The sequence below is a fragment of the Ursus maritimus genome, unplaced genomic scaffold (assembly GCF_017311325.1).
Source record: "Ursus maritimus isolate PB19 unplaced genomic scaffold, ASM1731132v1 scaffold_8, whole genome shotgun sequence".
In the NCBI taxonomy this organism is placed as follows: domain Eukaryota; kingdom Metazoa; phylum Chordata; class Mammalia; order Carnivora; family Ursidae; genus Ursus; species Ursus maritimus.
The window spans coordinates 27,657,419-27,677,469 of NW_024426996.1; the positions used below are offsets into that span (position 1 = coordinate 27,657,419).

Below are 20,051 nucleotides of genomic sequence, written 5' to 3' on the forward strand. Positions count from 1 at the left end.
AGATGGAACTAACATGAAGTCAAGGCATTCATGACTTGGTTCCCTTGCTTTTGCAGACAGCTGCACTACTAAGAGATCTTTGGAGTTTTGTTGGAATAAAAAAGAGGCTAAGCAGCTTTATGTGTAAGTCACGATAAAATCTCAAGTGGCTAATTACTTATTCTTCCTCACATTCCAGGTATAGAGCTACGTCTTTTCAATCTGATTCAAAACTAATTATAAAATAGCTTTTGCTAATTTAGGATAATTCCCCCTATTACCTGTAGCACCTAGAATAGTGCTCAAAACATGTAGGTGGCCAAAAATAAGTTGAAGAATCACACACACACACACACACACACATATTATTTAAAGGGGGAAAAAAAAGTCAACAACCTAGGCTAGAATTATTAGGTTTTATTTTTTCCTAGTACTCTTAAAGCTCAGCTTTACCATGTAACAGGCCAGACTTCCAGAATAACAACTCTTTCCCAGGCTATAACCCTTTTGAGGAGAATTTATCAAGTATCATGGTTCCAGGATGTTTCCACCCCAGAATCCTAAATAGTTACAGAATCATATCTTCTTAGGTCTGAATTGGAATCGACAATCTAGACACATGTAACATAATCAAAATAGCACATACCACTGTTTCCTTCCCTTGTGGAATGGGCTTCCCCCCTCTTTCCCCCAAAGGGTTTGTTATGAAGAGATGTTTAAGTATCTCACTTGCCAAGAAACCTGTCTACCAGATCTAATTCTTGGCTCAGAAGAAGGTACCCTTTATTCAAGAAAATTTAATAAATATTCTGAGCTAACTGATCTCAGCCATGGATATATTAAATTTTACTTTACACCTGACTAAGCTTTGCTTTCAATACCACCTCCTATTTGTAGAAGTCAAACCTATCTTTAAAACACAATTTCATTATGACTCAGGAGAGCAGGGAAGGCCTAGGAAGGGAGTTGGCTTTTATTTTGCAGGAGGACATTCTGAAAAGAGCAGATGTTTACTTTTGAAGTCGCTAAGTGGAGAAACAGCAAACGTAAATGCTCCTCCGGTTCTGATACTGAAAACACTTGGAGGCCGGGACCTTTCTGGTCCTGAAACTATAATAAATTACATTGTTTTCAGTACAGTCAAAATGTATATTACTCTTTCATTTCTTTTCCCTGAGTTTGGGTTCACAGTTTGGTAGAGATACTTTAAAGAGGTAGTTAGTGGGCGTGAAGAGGAAACCGTTTGTCTAGCAGCACCTGGGGATGATAGAAAACATCTATCATTTTGATCTCAGTTAACATTTATCTTTCCCCCTTGAATTTGCAAATGTAATAGGGGGTGATGATAATTTTTCTTTTTTCTTTTTCTTATCTCTATGGACCCTCTCTCTTATTATATCCACGCCAGTGTAATCACTATTCATAAAAATGAATAGCTCCCCCAAAGACATGCTATAAAATAAAGCCTTCAAGGTGGGGTTGTTTAGATTTAGAAGAGAGAGGCTCAACTGAGTAACTTTTATTCATACAGTCATTAGGGAAAGTGAGCAAAACTTCCAGCACCCCCAACCACTGCCTTTTCTCCCTGGACCTGGTTTATTTAAATCATTCCTATCAGTGCTGGAGTTGATTCTAAGTTCTGGGCTCTAGGAGATCCTGCCATCTAACACGGGGGGAAACACCGGTCCGGGTCTTGGCTTCGAGTCTCACGACGGGCTGGTGGAATACTGTTTCATGAGATGCTCGTGGCAGGGATTGCAAACTCGCTCAGGCTTGATGCTTGAAGGAAGAGGCAGTTCGTTTGTTGAGCAGGCATTACAGAAAGTTCCTCTGCAGTTCTTACACACGTTCTACAAGGAGAAGAGGAGGTTAGGTGCGAAACAGAAGGGCAGAGCACACGGGTGCATGGGCTACAAAGGCCAAATATGGTAACTGCTCAACGCCCAATCGAGTATTGACCGCATGTTTGCTACGTGCCAGCCAGAAGCTCACCAAATACCATCTCTGTCTACAAAGAAGCTTACCGTCTAATTCTTAGATCTAAACAGGGAGAAGCCGCGCCACAGAATTCTGAAGAACAGATAATACACAAATAATTTATCTTTAGACTACTTTCATTCATTACATCCACTTTTATGTGGGCTAATTCTAAAATTAGTTTTTAAGTACCTAAGAATACTCCAAATAAGGCAGGCAGTGAGTGACCTAGCAGCGGATGGGGTAGCCAGCCTAGGATTAAAAATTGGGTGAGCATGAACCGAAACAGCACATTCCTAATACACTGGTGCACTTAATGCTCTCCGAGAATGCTCTCTAAGCACCCTTCGGGCTATCAGGGCAGCAGGAGCGCAGCTTCCTGCATTCTCTTTATAGGGAAATTAGTCTGTTAATGAAGCCTTTTCAATCATGCAGCAGGGCAGCAGTGTCACTGGTAAGGCTGTGACAGGGGTAGTGCACACAGTAGCTCCAAGGGTCCCAATATAACGGCTGTGGAGAGTAATTTCCCCCGTTAATGATGCCACTGTCTCCCAAACAATTCACCTTCCTGAGCGTGCAGTAGAGGTAAGGGGTCACTTTTATTTGAAAGCCCAAGAGGAATTTTCCTCTGACATACTGCAGTTACTCTGCATGGCTTAGAAAAGCCAGAACTGGATTAGCAGTTTCTTTATTTTGGGACATATTTCTAGAATTCCCATACCAATTCTATAAAGGCAGGTCATCTTTATCTGATTCTGCTTATTTAAGACTAGGTCATATTATAATTTTGCTTGTTAAAATTCAGCAAGATCACAAATGGCAGCATGCATGTTGCAATCCAGAACTGGGGCACATTTCCTTATCTCTTCCAAGCACTTGTTTCTTACAGTCATTTGTCCATTTCTTGAGCATCTACAATGAAATGGGCACCATGTTACATGAGGGGGGTACCAGTGCGAGCGGGTCAGGATCTGGCTCAGATCACTTACTGTATCCGAACACTCCTTCACTCTGCCCACTCTAAGGAACTGCGGACGTGCTCTGCCAGAGACCCCTGAGGATCCGAGGGGGAAAGCAAGTGGTTTTGGTGGAGAGCTCACTTCCCTTGCAGAGGCTGATTCTCCAAATAATTCAAAGACTCCCCCTCCCCCAAAACTATCTGATTTGTTCTAAGCAGGATGAAGTATTAGAAGAGTACAGATTTTGGGGCCAAAGTCAGGTTGCAGCCTGGGCTTGGCCACTTATGACCTGAGTAACTTTGAGAAATATACTTAAAATCTCTGAGCCCAAGGTCCTCCATCTATAAACTGATGGCACAAAGGAGATAAGCTTTACAACAGGGACTTACTTGGTCCATGCTTGTTCGTTACTCTTTCTCCAGCGCGTGAAATAGCACACTCCACACAATAGGCACTCAAACATTTAGTTATAAATTTATTTTTAAAAAATTATATTTATTTTAATGGAGATTTATTGACATGACTATGACTAAAAAAAAAAGAAACCCTATTTTTTAAAGAGATATTTTATAAACGCTTGCTTCCTTTTGCTTTTCTCCCCGCTCTGTACTCTACAGAGCAAAATCCCTATTACTGCAAGGGACATCCCCGTGAAGAACCTGTTTGGGTCACAGCACTATTACCTTCGTTCGGCTGCCATCTTCCTGGCACAGCTGACACGTCTGCGGCTTTTCAGATAGCAGCGGCTGATCCTAAACCACATATGGAGCCTGTTAGTTTCTCTTACCCCCAGCAATATTAAGACTTTCAGAATATTCGTTTTTTTAGCTACAAAATGAGGAGAACCACACTACAGACTATCTGGAAACTAAAGAAACAAATTACATATGGTTCCAACACCTTAATACAGCTCTGATAATCCCATCAATATCCTTGGAACTCTTCATTTTTATAAAAAAGGAAAGCAATTTTATTTATAAGAAGAAAATTCAAGGATACAAGTGTGAAGTAGAAAGTTAAAAAAAGTCGCATCCCTCTTGTCCTACTGTATCATCGAGAATGGAAAGCAGTAGGCTTTTTTATATCTCACTGGATAAATGACAGGGTGGCTCAGTCATAGCTGCGTTTATCATCTTTCTCGTGTGGTTGTCGTATCCTCATGTTTGCAAAGTATCTTGCAACCATTTATATTTATTTCCCAGTGATCGGGAAGTATTTTTTCTGTTTTATGGAAGGGAAAACCAAGGGAAAAAGAGGTAGAGTGAGCTCTGTCAGGTCCCACAGTATGGCAAAGAGAATTTCTAGTAAGGAGTGAGACCTGCTGTTTACTTAGTTACTCTCAGAGCTCTGCTACTTCCGGTGACAGGTTCAGGCAAATGCATGTTTGTTAAGGATACTGTTAAAAGGATGGGCCCCAGGGGCCTGTGTGCGTTCAGCGACTTTCCACGCTGCCTGTGTACAGCTAGGGATGGTCCAGCCAACTACAGAATTCATACAGGATGTCTGAGGACAGGAGACTCCATTACCTGTTCATCCACACGGTGAGCCTGCAGCCTACGATGGAAAATTAAAAACAGGAACAAACAGCACACTTACTATATTTCTATATGAATCATTTCAAAAGCACAGAAAAAGCAATACCATGGTTCTTTTATGTTGCTGGGACTGGCATAATTGTTAATCTTGACCCCCAAGGAGAGGAAATTTTGGTTGTTAAATCTATTAGCAGAATCTGATCCTTGACCTACATTATGGTTCCTGTTTAAAAATAGACTTGGAGTTATAGTGTATGCTTCGTTTTTACTACCAAGAAAATAGTTTAGCATTTGTATCCCAGCCTGTAAAACTCCAATGGCCAATGCTATTCATTTTACTATCTTCCGTTATGGTATTAAAGAAATCTATCCATTACATGTCGTGTATTAGTCCCCTCTTCCAAATGTCCTGAAAATATGAACTTCAGCAAATTAATCAGGGCAAGAGGAATGAATGAGATCGTCACGGCAGTACCCATTCAAGCTGAACTATTTCTTCCTGAGACCTAGCTGAGCTCACCCCGATTTTCCCAATTTGGAACAGAATTTAAGAGGAGAAGCAGTTCTGGGGATAATAAACCACAGATCCACAGTGGCTCTGATTCTCTTCCACTGAGGGGCAGCGTGACCACCAGCGTGACCAAGTTTCCAAGCTGTTCCTTGGACCACAAGAAACCTATGTTTTAGGATTATTGTTCTGGCTGGGCCAGGCTCAGGAAGCAGCTATTATGTAGAGCAAAGGACTTCAACCAAGAAGACATGATAAGTAGAGGCCACTTGGGTGTGCCATCATGCCTCTCTGTGCTCCTCCGTTTTCTCACCCGGAGAATTACATTTTTAAGCAGATAATGAATGTGAAACACACTATTTAAGCTGCAGAGAGCAATATAGATATAAGGTTGTGTTGTCTTATCTTCCTAGGACCGAAATCAGAGGCTGGCGTGGACGGTGCTCCTGAGTGCTTGTAAATGACTTGATTTTAGTCTGGAACGGGGCTGATTCTGAAAGACTCTTTTAAGCCCTCGTTAATTTTATAGCCTTTCTGGTTTCTTTCAGTGGCCCATGCTGGTCTGTAGGGTAGTTTAAGGTTAGTTCCGGACCAGACCATGCTCTCTTAGGGAGTAAACTTAAAGGCTTTGGAATCGTTCTGGTCTTAGAGGCCAAGGACCTGCATAAGGAGTCTTTTGTTGGGACAATGTGATTTATCTTCCCCAGGAGTGACTTTGCTCAGGTGACACACTACCCCATTCTCGAGGCATCAAAGCCTGGACAGGGACAGCTGCCAAAAATGTATGCTGTATAGCGCTCTCCAACCCCTCTGTGGTATCTTTCTTGTTACTAACCTTTGCTGTTGTTGTTGTTAGACTGATTTGGGGAGCAGTCTTGGGTTCATACAAAACTGAGCAGAAAGTACTGACATTTCCCATATACTCTGCTTGCCCTCCCACCTTCCCCCAATATCAACATTCCACACCAGGGGGTAAACGATATGACAATCGATGAACCTACATTAACACATCATACCTACTCAGAGTCTCAGTTGGCATTAGGGTTCACTCTTGGCGTTGTACATTCTAAGGGCTTGGACAAATGGAGGATATGTATCTACCACTACAGTACCAAGTAAGTATTTTCACTGTCCTAAGAAATCCTCTGTGCTCATCCATGCATAGCCCCCGAAACCCCTGGCAACCACTGTTTCCATGGTTTTGGCTCTTCCAGAGGGTTACACAGTTGGCCCTCCGTTTTTTAATGCAGTGGTACTATGTACTACTTTGTTATATTTCCACCTGCTGAATAATTGTTAAAAGTCAACTTCCTTGAACAATCCTATGGTTTTCATAGTGAGCAGATCAGATGAAGAGTTAAGAAAAAGGCATCCAGTTAAGCTGTTTGAGACCCTTAAGAGAAAGGACACAAAGAAAATTAGAGGATTTGAAACATAGCCGCCTTTCACGTAGCATGTAGGTGGAAACAAGCCATACTCGAGTACATTTAAGGACCTAAGAACTGCTATGACCGGTACTTCATTCCTTTGTGATACCAGTCCAGTAAAGATGAGAAATAATCTTTGCAGTGATCGTTTGAGTCTGGGGATTAACCAGGGAAGAGTCAGAGGACAGCTTGATCACCCTTCTTACTTCTGAAATGGACTAAGTGGGTTTGGTTTAATATGTGTTCTCTGGTTGATTTATTCACTCCCCCTTCAAAATGTCTTTCTGGAGTATTAATATTACAAGTCAGTGTCTGGTCTCTGCCGTTGCCAATACATATCAAAAGCTCCCTCTTTTCCACCACCCCAAAATAGCTTTATATCTTTGTTAGTACTTTATTAACAAACACCTGTGGCTTTTGTCCAGGGCCTTTTTTGGTTTAACATTTTCCTCTTGAATTTTGTGCTTCCCATCCTGCCAAAAGAAAACAGCCCAATTTATTAGTTATTTAGAATGCTGAACAGTGATGACATTGCAGACATTTTCTTCTGTACTGTCTTAGCTTAGGTATAAAATTAAGCAGCTTTTTTGTTAGGGACGGAATTTAACTTCCAAGCTATTTTCCCTCATTCTTTGCTCTAAGTAGTTTCTTAACAAATTATTCTGATAGAGTTTGCAAAAAATGATTTTTCAGAGTAGATATTTCCTTCTTAACTCTTGTAATTCAAATAAAATTCAGAATATATCCTATTTATTTATGAAGTGACCTCAAGGTATCAGTTACTTCTTAGGGGATCTTAGTTACTTCTGTCTATCTCTATCTGTCTCCAACCCCCACTCCCAGCTGAGCTCTGGAAAACTGGGAAAACCAAGCACCGCCACATCAGGCAGACCGTCATCCTCTGGACACTCAGTCGCGCAGCTGCCATGACGCCATGACAACTCACGCAGCCCATACAACTTGAGGAGTTTTCTACTCTGAAGGACCAATGTAAAGTTCCAAAGTGCATTTCTACCAAGGCTTGTAAGCTCCGCCCGGGCAGTTTTAGTGACAAATTCTTTTTGCGGCACACACACTGCTGTCTGTCTTGAGCTGCTGTCCATCAGCCTCCAAAAATAGAATGCACATTCTTAGACCATTCAAGTGTCAAGGAAAGGAGGTTAATGCAATATTTACACGCCTGGAACCCCTACTGCAGGGCAATTCAAGAATGAGAAACTTCAGGCCTCACTGGAAAAGCGGGATAAGATAGGCCAAGAATTTAAGTAAACCTCTTTAAGGCCTGCTAAGTACATTTCATGTTCGCTAAACTGAATAAAGGTGGCACGCTACAAAAAGGATGGTATTTTGCACAGTAATGAGTACTATACAATAAATTTCTCTTTACCATTATTTGCTACTCTTCAGCAAATTAGCATCTCTTTCTCTAGAAATTTTAAATAAGCAGCTAGAAAGTTGTCTGCTTTGTTATATATAATATAAACAAAGAAGCTACTTTTTTCCTGTGTTTGTCTTTGACAGAAAAGGTATCTCATGCTTTTCTGACTTTACTGTTTGAAGAGGTTGGCTCCTGTTTCCTGGGTCCCAGAGGTGGTCTTATTCAACTTTAGCTTCCTCACCACTAGAGGAGCTGGAGGCCTCTCTCCTAAGACTGTTCTGTAGAAACTTCTACAGCTGTTCTTTAAACATTCTGTATTACTTTCTTTTCCCTAAGCAACTCTAGTTCCCGCTTGTTTTAATTTTCCCAAGAGAAGTACCTTGAGTATACTAAAACTGAAATCCCAATGATACTGAAAGAGGCATACAGAAGCAAATCCATATTTAAGACAATTCTGTTAAAGGGAAATTCAGAGTTAGGAAGGAATACTGTAACATATTATTAAAGATACTAGCCCGCAGAAGTCCAAGGAACGCAAGTTTTTGTTAAGACACCCAAATAATCTTAAAGTGAAAGGGGTAAGAGGGTCACTGGAAATCATGGTTATGAGTCCTCTTTTCCATGGGAAATCAAGTTAGAGACAGTATCTAGAAGTAGATAGAGAATCAAGGCCTGTGTTCACTCTGGGTCTTGTATGCCATCTACATACTTGAGGCCACAGCATTAAGCTTGTGTTTCCAGAGAGAAGACTGTCTGGCCCACTGAGGTAGCCTCTAAAATTAAGTAAATGACTAAGGGAATAACAAATATTACCGTTTTGGGTTCTGGCTTCTGAGAACCCTTTCCTGGGAAGCTCCTGTTGTTTTGTAACCTTCTTTCTCTTTCCAGTTTTAGTTCTAACTCAAGCTGGTGCCTGGGATGGGCGAGAGAGGAAAAGGATCAAAATCTGCATTTCTACACTTAAATTCTCTAAAGAATGCCAAACCCTTTCCTTAAAGCTCAGCCATTAAATTTTAATACTTGATTAATAAAAAGTTACCAGATATATATGGACAATCAGGTTTTAAGGTATTAAAACACAATATAGTAAAACCAGTAACACTAAATCACAGACAATATGTTTAATCTTTCTTGGATAATTAACAATGTACTTTAAGGGGTGGCTCAGTTGGTTAAATGTCTGCCTTCGGCTCAGGTCATGATCTCAGGATCCTGGGATCCAGCTCCACATGGGGCTTCCTGCTCGGCAAGGAGTCTGCTTCTCCCTCTGCCCCTCCCCCACTCATGCTCACTCTCTTTCATGTAAATAAATAAAATCTTAAAAAAAAAAAAAAAAGGGGATGTGCTTTAAGATCTCCCAGTGCCTGAGGGTCACCACTCTGAATACCAGTATTTAATATTAACTCTTAATAAGGAAAGAGTTGTAGTCAACTGAATGACATTTAGTAGGATTTACTGTAATTAAAAGACAGTATTTACAAAATTTCGGCAAGAAACAATAAGAAAGCACCAACACCGTTGTCCCATTTCATCTTAATTAGCTGGTCTCTCTTTAATGTTCAATGCCCAGTTCCACTGTCAGCCACTAGTGTCCTTAGGAGCCATGTGCTTTTATATCCAACAACAAAGTTCTCTTTGTTTGAAGTCAGTGGCTTCAGCAAAGAATTGAGTCTCATTTGACAGACAATATGGAAGAGTGGTTAAGGACTTAGAGTCAAAGAGAGACAGACTTTTAGAGTGCTGCCACTTACTAGCTGAACTGTGTCAGTCTGGACGAACTGAACCCATCTAAGCTTTAATTAATTTCATCTGAGGATGGGGGTAATACAATCACCTACTAACAGCGCTGATGGGAAGATGTTAGGACTGAATGCCTGTGTAGTGCTTCATGAAGTTCGAGGTACACAGTAACCATTTAGGGAATACTATTATTATCGGTGTTATGTTGGCTATTAATTCTCTTATTCGTTTCTATTTATCTGGGACCTTGGGTTCTAATTTCCTCATTCTTTGAATGCAAAGCATGTTGACAAGCTTTGGGAATGTTGATATATGCGAGGCTTCCCGAAAGCTAATTCTAGAGAAAGGACATTGCAAAGACAGAACAGAGAGGGCTGGCTCATGGGAACTCCTTCTCTTGCTGCTAGGCTTAGCATTACCCACGACCACCCTGGCAGCTCCTGGTGCCCTCTCTTCACCGCTGCCTGGTGAGCTCCTCCACTTCCAGCTGCAGACTGTTTATCTTGTCTCCGAAGTCCTGCTTGAAGAGCCGGTTGTCCAACTCGGCAGACTGGCGGCCTCGCTCAGCCTGGCGCAATCTGGATGTGAGCCATATGGACTTGTGATAAAAAACAAAAGCCATGGTGGGGAGGAAGACCAAGTTTACAACACAAAATAAAGCAACCCAAGGAAGAAGGCGTGGAGAGACAGAGGAGGGGAAAAAAAAAAAAGCTTTGCAAGACACAGGAGAATTATACAGGGGGGAAAAGAGATGGAGAAGAAACAAATTCTAAAGAAAAGCAAGATGAAGGTGAACCAGGCAGAAGAGAAGTTGATTTTCCATTTTTTTTATTCTAGTACTACAGTTTACAGCCATTAGATGATAAACAATAAAACGTCACTTTTTAGAAAATCCATATCCAAAGCCAACCTCAAGTACACAGTAATTAAAGTTAAACCCACTTTTTTGTTCGTGTTTATTTCCTAATAGGTTCGGTACCTTATATTTCTGCTTTACACACATAACTGGAACTTGCAAATGGGCAACTATCTTCGTACACGTGAAATCGGAACATCTTCCTGGTCCTTTCCCTACACCACAACTTACATTAAACCACTGACATTACACGTTAACCCTTATCTAGGCTCTGAGTTCTTCTCTAAGGAAAAGCCTTTGTCAGAGTTTGGCCATCTCTTTCCTTTTCCATTCCTACCAGGTGGTGTGTGACTAAGTGGACAAACAACTCAGCACCGGCCCTGTGTAAGATTTCTGATCATATTCTCTAGAAAATTCTAATGAATGTTGTCTTCTATATATCCCATAACTTTGCACCTATAAAGAAGCATGTTCTAAGAGGTGAAATATCTGGGGCTCTATAGAATAGAATTGGAAAGCATGCTACCTGTAGTCTTGAAAATGTTTTATTTTAGTGTTTGAGCACTCTTTCCAAATGCTCATAAAAAAGGCAACTCATCACCACAAAAGGTTGATGAAGATAAGAATAGGTGCAAAATTATAAGAACTAAAATAAGTTCAAGAGCACAGGTAATTCCATGAGGTTGGTCATATGCTCTTTGACTTGACTTTGGTTCAAGTCTGTAAGGACCTATAGAAGCACACGTGAAATCTACCTTACTCTCTTAATTCTGGTTTTTCCAAGAAGAAGGTAAAGAGTTTCAAAAGCTGGAAGCAAAGGGGGGTTATCTTTGTTCCCACCTAAGCAGCTGAAATGCTGCAAATCATACCAAAATGAGAAAAAATATTTTTTGTCAAGACTTTTTGAAGGAATGAAGGCTTATGGAAAGCCTGTTCCCCCAAATCAGAAGTCATTAAAAAAAAATCCAAGTATTTATAGGGTTATTTACAATGTAAAGCCTAGAAAGGGGTAGATCTGTGGTCACTTAGAAAAAGAAGGCCTGCTAATTACTACGTATGGATATCTACTGGGAATTTTTATTTTTAGACTAAATAATAATAAAGAGTTTATCATGTATCTATTTCCTACGCTGAAATGGTTTTCTAATAATTAGATTGTTAGTTTCCCAGAGCCATTAGCAAATCCCCATCTTAACAGAAAGTAACAGAAACTCTTATGTAAATATTTCTAGCAATATTCTAGAAATGACAGGTGGGAAACCATCACTAATGTCTATACCTTGTTGTCTTTACTCCAAAAGGAAAAGCAGGATAGATCTGAAAATGGTGTAGTGCCGTGTTTTTTTTGTTTTGCTTTGTTTTTGTTTTTATGGGAGACAAGTTTTTTCATTAAAATTATTCTCTCTGAGCTACCTAAATAGGAAGTGGAATTGCAGGAAAATGGCAGAGGTAGAAGATGACAAATATTAGGAGGGTTTTCCAAGCTTCCACATTATTATGTTATCATAAGTTACCTAATCACTAACTTTATCTCTATGTACTTTAAAGAAACATAAGGATGCGGGTTCCCCCCCCCAAAGTCACTAAGGCAAAAAAGTTGCAAGCAATCTTGGTTACTGAGAACAGAACTGTAGTGAAATACTAAGTACTTATCCGTGGCTTGGGGAGTAAACCTACACAAGGAAAGTGGAGAGGGGCCATGGCCTAGGAGACAGAGCTACTTTAGAAGAGTCCAAGTCCATACTGCTGTCACCTCCAGTTCATTACATTGCAATGGCAGAGCAGGCTCGCTGGTACAGACAGCACACCTAGAATCTGATTTTGTCTGGGACTGGGCTGTAAACGCATCAATAATATATGCACAGAGTGTCCATTCCCTAGGCTTTTTTTTTTTTTTTAATGGTGTGTTTATTTATTGGTCAACTCAACCTTTTTTTTAATGGTGTGTTTTATTGGTCAATGAAGTAATTTCTCAAAGTTTATTTGGCAATTAATTAAGAACTTATACTAAATGTTTTAACTCTAGGGAGAAAATAAAAAAGAAGAAAAAAACCCATGGCCTAGATACCAAATTGGTTTTTTTTTTTTAAGTCCAACAAATTCAGAGTCAATTTTTGGTGACATTTTACGTAGAATCAGAGCTTAAATGTGGTAACTTTCAGATTTCTTTCTTTACAATCAAGTTGTACATCAGACTTGCGAGGTGACCAAATGCAAAATGCCTAATGATGTTTTGGGATCAGTTTATTTGCTGCACTATTTAAGGTCTTTGCCTGTTTCACCAAATCCTTTTCACTAAATTAGTAAAATAAAAATAAAAATGGAGTGAAAAGAGAATGAGAAAATGAATAAACGGGAAAGACAAAAATAACAAGAGAGTAAGTCAGCTTAATACTTGAAGAAGCCATTATTTTAGTTCTACTTCAAATGTCAAGTCAAAAAACTACTGAAAAATAATTCTATGCAACATTTCAAAAATCCAATGTATGAACACCAAAATTAAATTGTTAAATCACAAACCTATAACTGCTTATGAGCAAGCACTTAGGGAACTTTCTAGATAGACTGATACCTTTTAATTTAAAATCAGCCAAATCAGAAGTTTCATACTTATTTACTAATTTGCAATTAACCGGTGAGTTACCATTAATATTCAGTGCCATTCAGGACCCTCCCTGGTCAAGAATTATCTGAATAAAAGAAGTCATCCATTCATCCGTTCATTCACGCATCTGCTAAATGAATGCCTTGTATGTTCATGGCACTAAGATAGATCCAATGAGGGAACTTAAAAAATTCATTAAGTAACGTGGAGGATCTCACAGTCTCATCAGAAGACAACACATATAAAGGGTACAATGTGAGGCAGAAGGGGACAAGTAAGCAGTATGGACAGGTGGGGATGTAAGGCTAGGGGAATTCCAACAAGGACAAATGGGTAGATTATTTTTATCTGAGAAGAATCATCAGAGGAAGCTTTGGAGAGGCGGTGGCATTTGAGCCTGACCGTAAAAGATGGATCTGAAGGACAAGGTTGCGGGAAGCGGAAGGGCCTTCCTAACTGGTGGAACTATTAGGCAAGGAACGGATGGGGGAAGTGCGAGCATGCGCAGGGACCTGCAATCTGCAGTCTGGCTCAAGTAAGAGGGTGATCAGTGGGTGTTCAAGGTAGCCACACAGACTGGCCACGTGGAATGACTGTGGCTGCCATGGCTCTTCAATCTTGAAGTCTCGGCCATTTCTCTTGGCAGCTGTCACCATGAAGAAAATGGTGGTTTCAGCCAAAGAGAAACCAAAGTAGCACAGGGAGAGGATGTGTGCAGACTGAATTGTAGGTACTCGGCGGAAACAGCTGGTCAGAGGATGAAAACCCAAGGCTGGGTTTTCAGAGGGGGACAGAGCTAGAGACGGGTGTGGGGGGGGGGCAGAGTTGGAGGTGGACAGAGCTAGAGACAGACAGATCTAAGATGTTGGGCGGGGGTGACAGTGGACACTACAGAACCGCTCAGGAGAAAGAGAGAAAAGAGAGACGGGAGGGAAGAGAGAACGGAGTTCAAGTGTTAGAAGTGCCCTCAGTAACAGGCACCAGTGCGTTCCAAGACTTTGGTGGTGAAGAATAAAACAGCTGCAGACATATTTAAAAGTGCTTTCAGGGCGCCTGGCTGGGTCGATGAAGCGTCTGCCTTATGCTCAGGTCATGATCTCAGGGTACTGGGATCCAGTCCTGCATCGGGCTCCTTGCTCTGCGGGGAGCCTGCTTCTCCTCTGCCTGCCTCCTACCCCCCCACCCCCGCCATGCATGCATGGGGCGCACTCTTTCTCTCTTTTGCAAAAATAAATAAATAAATAAATAAATAAAACCTTTAAAAAATTGTTTTTAAAAAGTGCTTTCATCCTTGTAGGTCTCCCTCCTTCAACAGGTCACTGAAATGGGATCATGTAAAAGGATTACCATTCTGCTGTTCAAAACAGTCACGAGAGGCTGAGGTTTCTTAAAAATGTTTTCAGTGACATCTTAGAGAAACACAAAATTTAACTGGCTTTCTACCAGCATGTCTGGTGTTAAGTTGGGAGAATTTCATACACTTTGTTTGCCAAATGCATAGCACATTCTCTTCCCGTCGAGCACTGAAAGCCCAAGACGTTTCACTCAAAAATAGCACTTTTACCTTTGTTCGAGCTGTTTGATGGTAGCAGCCATCTGATTAGTCTTCTCTTCCAAACGACTGTTTAGTTCACTTTTCTGTTTTACTCCTAAGTCTGAACTCTGTTATGGAAAAGAAGTATGAGAGATACACACAGAACACAAAATCCTGAAATAAATCACACGTGCTTTTGAACCTAATGGTAAGTGGGAAACAGAGAAATGGAAATGCTCATATATTTGTATACCAGTTAATTCCCAAATGGAGAAAAAAACAAAAAGCAATGTTTAAAATCAGTATTGCTGTATGCAACTCTGTCATAGAAATGAACATCAGAAGGTTCGTCAATTTGTCGTATTTCAGTGTAAGAACTAACGGCATATTGCTCAGCAAAACAAGTCAGTCAGAGAAAGACAAGTACCACATGAGTTCACTCATATGTGGAATTTACGGGAAAAAAAAAGATGAACATAGGGGAAGGGAAGGAAACATAAAATAAGGCGAAATCAGAGAGGGAGACAAACCATAGGAGATTTAATTCTTGGAAACAAACTGAGGTGGGGGATGGGGTAACTGGGTGATGGGGATTAAGGAGGGCATGTGATGGAATGAGCACTGGGTGTTGTATGCAACTGATGAGTCACTAAAGTGTACCCCTGAAAATAGTAATACACCATACGTTAAAAATCAAATTTAAATAAGGAATGAAGGGGAAAAAAAGCTAATGGAATATATAATTCAGGTGGCAGGTTAGCTGGAGTGTAGAAATTATCTCATAGGATAAAAAAGACCTCTTTCCCCACTACAATTTGAAAAGCAGCCATGGCTTTCCAGACCAGCAACACAGGATCCTATGACGGTCTGATTCCTAAAGTGGTTTATTGGCAGCCAGCCTCAAAATGAGATGTGACTCCTCCCTCTTTATGTCAAATGTGATTCTAGAGAACGAGAGGGGCACAGGGAACCCTGGGAGTTTAGAGAGCCAGTGAGCGTACTCCTCTTACTTGCCCTACCTGCAGCTTAAAGGCAAGTTCATGCTTGAGAGCCCTGAGATCATCCAGCTGCTGTCGCAGAGACACCAGGGCGTCCTGCTTCTCACAGACGTCCTTCTCCAGCATCTGCATAGCCAGTTCCATCTCCTGTCTCATGCTGATCTGGATCTCCAGTTCTTTTTCAACATCCTGCCCCCAACAGGTACATAAATTGCTTATTCTCTCTTTCCTCAACGAAGTACAAACTATGAAATTCCACAGGAAAAGGTGTAAATTCCAACACTCTCAGGTCTGAATATTTGGGAAAATAGCTACAACCCATCATTCAGTGCAGAGATATTAACAACAAGAATAATAATTGGGATAATTATAAAAACATTTACTCAGTAATTTATAAATCCAAAAAACTTGGTAGGCCAAAGATAGTGCCATTTAATATGCCTAAATTTATAACACTCGGGGCACTTCATTATAATGAGAAAACTGGTGTCATGTCCCATTACAGAAATTCTATAAAGTGCTACCGTAGCCAGCATAAAATGAAGCGCTTGTAATTGTCCTCAATCTGGATATTGTTGACATAGTCAAGAGCCCAAGGAACCCAACAGATACTTTGGGTTCCCAGGGTAACATCTCAATAAGTGGGAATGATCGATATGGTTAACCAGATTTTTATATTCACTTAACACGAAACCCGTTTTTGGTTCAACCATTATTACTGAAACATGGTTTCGATGATCAAAGCTACAAAGACCTGAGGTTCTTCTGCATCCACGCTGTTCATTGTTCCCTGGGGCATATCTAAGAACTACTTGCTTGGTTTCTTTCCTTTTTGAACAAACATGTATCTTTCTGTGACAAAAGGATGTGGAAAATTTTGTGCCAGATTTTTAAGTCACATGTGGCACTCTAACTGAGGTGCCGTCTGTGCACAGTTAGTGTGATTAAATCAGATTGCTTCTGAAAATGCTGACATATGTTATTTCTAAGATTTTCCTTATAGAAAGTATTTTGAGATCTAATCCATAAACACATAGAAGGAAAATGATAATTATTTCAAGGATGTTAAAATTATATTGCTGTTTTCTCAGAACATTTGAAATTCTATTCTCTACACTGTTAGGTGGTGGTAATTTTTAGTACAAACCAGATCACCTTTATTTTCAGGCTTCTCCCTATTTTCAGAGACACTATAGTGAGGGGAGATCCTTTTATTTGTCCTATCATCAAAACTGCAGAAGGAGTTAATTTACCAATACCAGGGATGTATCAATATACTAATACCTGCATAAAATCTATTACGGGAGTATTCATTATTATACATTTATATACACACACACATATATCCTCCAAGGAGACATATCGAAATCTTTGCAGGAGTGAGGACTGAGGTAGGAGTGGGGATCATAAAGTTTAAAAGAGTAGGTTCCATATATCTAATCTTCTTATAACAAAGTACAAAAGCAAAAAAAAAAAAAAAAAAAAAAAGATTGGCAAAATCCTGTTGGCTGTTGAGAATACTCAGAAAATGGACTGGGAAAGCATTATAGGGAATATGGGTTAAAAAGAGTGAGAAACATACACCTGAAACTAAAGTAACACTGTGTGTGAACTACACTCAAAAAAAATTAATTAAAAAAAAAAAAAGAGAAGTCATAGAAAGAACTAAAGTATCACTGCAAGAGTTACAAAAGACCTCTGCATGAACAGCATTCTCTTTAGCAAATACTATGATATGGAAAAATCCATCCTAAGACTTAGCTAGGAGGGCTTCCTCGATACCATTTTAGTTGAATCAGATAATTAAAAATTTTCTACAGTTTTCCAATATGCAAAATCCGCTGTATTCATCAATAAGCAGCTAGCCTTTCCTACAAAAGAAGGTAATATCCTTGATAAAGAGTGTTGAACACTACATCTGAAACTAATGATGTACTATATGTTGGCTAACTGAATTTAAATAAAAAAAAAAAGAAAACAGTTTTTTATGCAAGTAATGTTCAGTGAAGGTAAAAAATCAACCATATGAAAATCTGCCTTTATGTCTAATTATATTCATAATAAATACAGTCAAAATTAAAAAAAGAGTGAGAAACAGTTTTTTAGGAGCTACAAAAATTTATTGGCCCACTACTAATGTTCCTGTTTAATCGGTTCCTGAACTACTAGAACTTAAGTGAAGTTTACCAGTCGCAACTGTGTCTCCTCCTTTAAGTGCTTTCTGGCTTCACTCAGTGCTTGCCCTTCTGCAGTTTTGTCCTGCTTGGGACCCTTGAAAAGATAAATAAAATAGTACATATATTGAAAAAAATAGAGTTAGCTGACAGTAGCACTGCTGCTTAGTAAACGAACATGACTATACTTTATATTAAACAGGTATAACAATGAATAAAGACAACAAAGAAATTGAAGCAGTTTAGTAAATAAAAAATTCTCAGCAGAACTGGGTTTTCTTGCCATCTTGTTTAAAGTCTTAAGATAGGTTACCAAATCAAGTGCAAAAAGTCTTAAAAGTCAGCCTCTAAAAACAAAGTGGTATTCACTGTAAAATGTGAATTGGGCCAAAGGTTCAAATGGTAATTTATTCCTTCTCCAGAGATCTCACATTTGGAGTCTCCAACCATCCAGACAGATCATAGCTAAAAATAAGCAGGTCATCAGAAAATTCTTCCGAGCAGTCACAGTTGTTTTCACAACGTCCCCACATTAAAGTCAAACCCACTACTCACAGAGAACTCCTCTAGTCCCTACTCACAGCCTGGTTGCTTCCCCTTTCGGAACAGTTTTAATAGCTATAGATATTTGGATTCCTAGGTCACAGAAGGCTAGAAGCATGCAGATGAAAGGGCGTCGGGAGATACTAGTACCAACAGCAGCGAGAAGCAAGAGACGCCAGTGAGATCATAAAAGCAGAGCAAAGCACCCAGAGCAATCTGGAAACGTTTAAGTACAGGTGCTGGAAGCTCTAGCAATTCCAACAGCCCCCAAAGCAGCGTCAGGATAAGTCAGCATGGAATTGCTGATGCTGAGAAATAACCATCTTCCATCATCATAAATGACTAAATGTGTTAAATCCTCTACCCGAGACTGCTTAGGATTGTGCGGTACATAAAAAGTTTGCAAAAAATCCGTGTAGACATATATCAAAAGTTTGATCCTTTAAGGGATTAAGTTATCTAGAAAACTCCTTTACATGGTATCTCCCAGTAGTCCCAAATAAACACTTCTTATAAAGTAGTAACACGGCTGAAAACAATGGTATATTTAATGTAATAAATATAACACTTAAATATAGTACAAATCATGAGCACATAACAAGACACTGAATTAGACCAGCTCTTGAAATTTCTCAACAGATAGAGGTGGCAGTGAAGCCAAGGAGCATCGGTAGGAGGAACCTCACGCCCACGTAAGCTCCGTCATTACCCATTCTGCACGGAGTCTCGGTAAAAACAGTGTGCTTGGTATGTGCAAGTGCTTGCTGCCTCCAAACAGTCCTCTAGAGTAGAGGCCCCTCCCCCTGCTCACACCTTAACACGCTCTCTAGTCATAATCAAACACTAGGGATGTGCTGTATGGTGACTAACATAATATAATAAAAAATCATTATTAAAAAAAAGGAATATTCTATAAATCCAGAAAGGTTAACCTTCCGATTGGATTCCAATATGTAGGAGCTTTCTTCTTTAACTCGTTCCATTTCTTCTTGTAAGGTAATAATCCTGTTGTTTGCAACTGCAAGCTGTTGAAAAAAAAATCTTTTTAAGTTTTTTTGAATCTTTTTTTTTTAACACAGGATAAGATAATTCATGATCTGCTAGGACATATTTTTCAGGCTTGACTATTCTTAGAAGGAAAGAAGGTTATCTATAACGTATAAAAATGTTCTTATGGTATGGGAAATTAGGAGAATTATTTTTATTTTTTTTATTTTTTTATTTTTATTTTTTTAATATTTTATTTATTTATTCGACAGAGATAGAGACAGCCAGCGAGAGAGGGAACACAAGCAGGGGGAGTGGGACAGGAAGAGGCAGGCTCACAGCGGAGGAGCCTGATGCGGGGCTCGATCCCAGAACGCCGGGATCACGCCCTGAGCCGAAGGCAGATGCTTAACCGCTGTGCCACCCAGGCGCCCCAGGAGAATTATTTTTAAACTAGGCTAGATAAAAACAAAACCCATCTCCTATTGCTGCTTTTTGTGTAAACTCCTTTTCAGTACCAAAATGTTAACTTAAGGTTATTTACCTCAAGCGTGTTCACATGGGCAACTTATAGTTACAATACCTATTTCTAAAATGTTTAATAAAGAGGTCACGTCGTGCCTTGGGCACTCATAAACCCTACATTAGACCTTTGACAGATGATTTTTAAGAGTAAAGAAATGGAACTTCAAAGTTCTCACTCTAAAAGATGCCAGTAAGTATTGAAGAGATTTGTCATTTCAGCGCCTGAAAAGGTAAGGTAGTATTATCAGCAGATTGCTCAGGGGGGACGTCTGTATCCACATTCCACAGGAGGGAGAGGTAAAGTGGAAACACGCTTTCCTCTTCCG

The 20,051-nt window shown here is 39.9% G+C and overlaps 1 protein-coding gene across 14 annotated transcripts in view; it reads right to left on the reverse strand.

The window, feature by feature from the left end:
* Window positions 1-381: 381 nt before the first annotated feature.
* The window catches only part of RUFY3 (RUN and FYVE domain containing 3), a 75,343-nt gene continuing 55,673 nt past the window's right edge, over window positions 382-20,051 (reverse strand). For 2 of the 14 annotated variants that reach the window (XM_040625456.1, XM_008693186.2), the window contains exons 9-18: window positions 19,146-19,238; window positions 17,684-17,767; window positions 15,518-15,685; window positions 14,529-14,626; window positions 9,962-10,081; window positions 8,577-8,676; window positions 6,794-6,858; window positions 4,442-4,469; window positions 3,599-3,667; window positions 382-1,829 (exon numbers count right to left, since the gene is read on the reverse strand). In XM_040625456.1, coding sequence (XP_040481390.1) covers window positions 1,686-1,829; window positions 3,599-3,667; window positions 4,442-4,469; window positions 6,794-6,858; window positions 8,577-8,676; window positions 9,962-10,081; window positions 14,529-14,626; window positions 15,518-15,685; window positions 17,684-17,767; window positions 19,146-19,238 — 969 coding nt within the window. In that variant the 3' untranslated portion in view covers window positions 382-1,685. Of the gene's footprint in view, window positions 2,869-2,945; window positions 3,011-3,598; window positions 3,668-4,441; window positions 4,470-6,793; window positions 6,859-8,576; window positions 8,677-9,922; window positions 10,082-10,314; window positions 12,655-14,528; window positions 14,627-15,517; window positions 15,686-17,683; window positions 17,768-19,145; window positions 19,239-20,051 lie in introns of those variants that run through there. The other 12 variants (XM_040625462.1, XM_008693190.2, XR_005833553.1 and 9 more) reach the window with 11 other exon arrangements.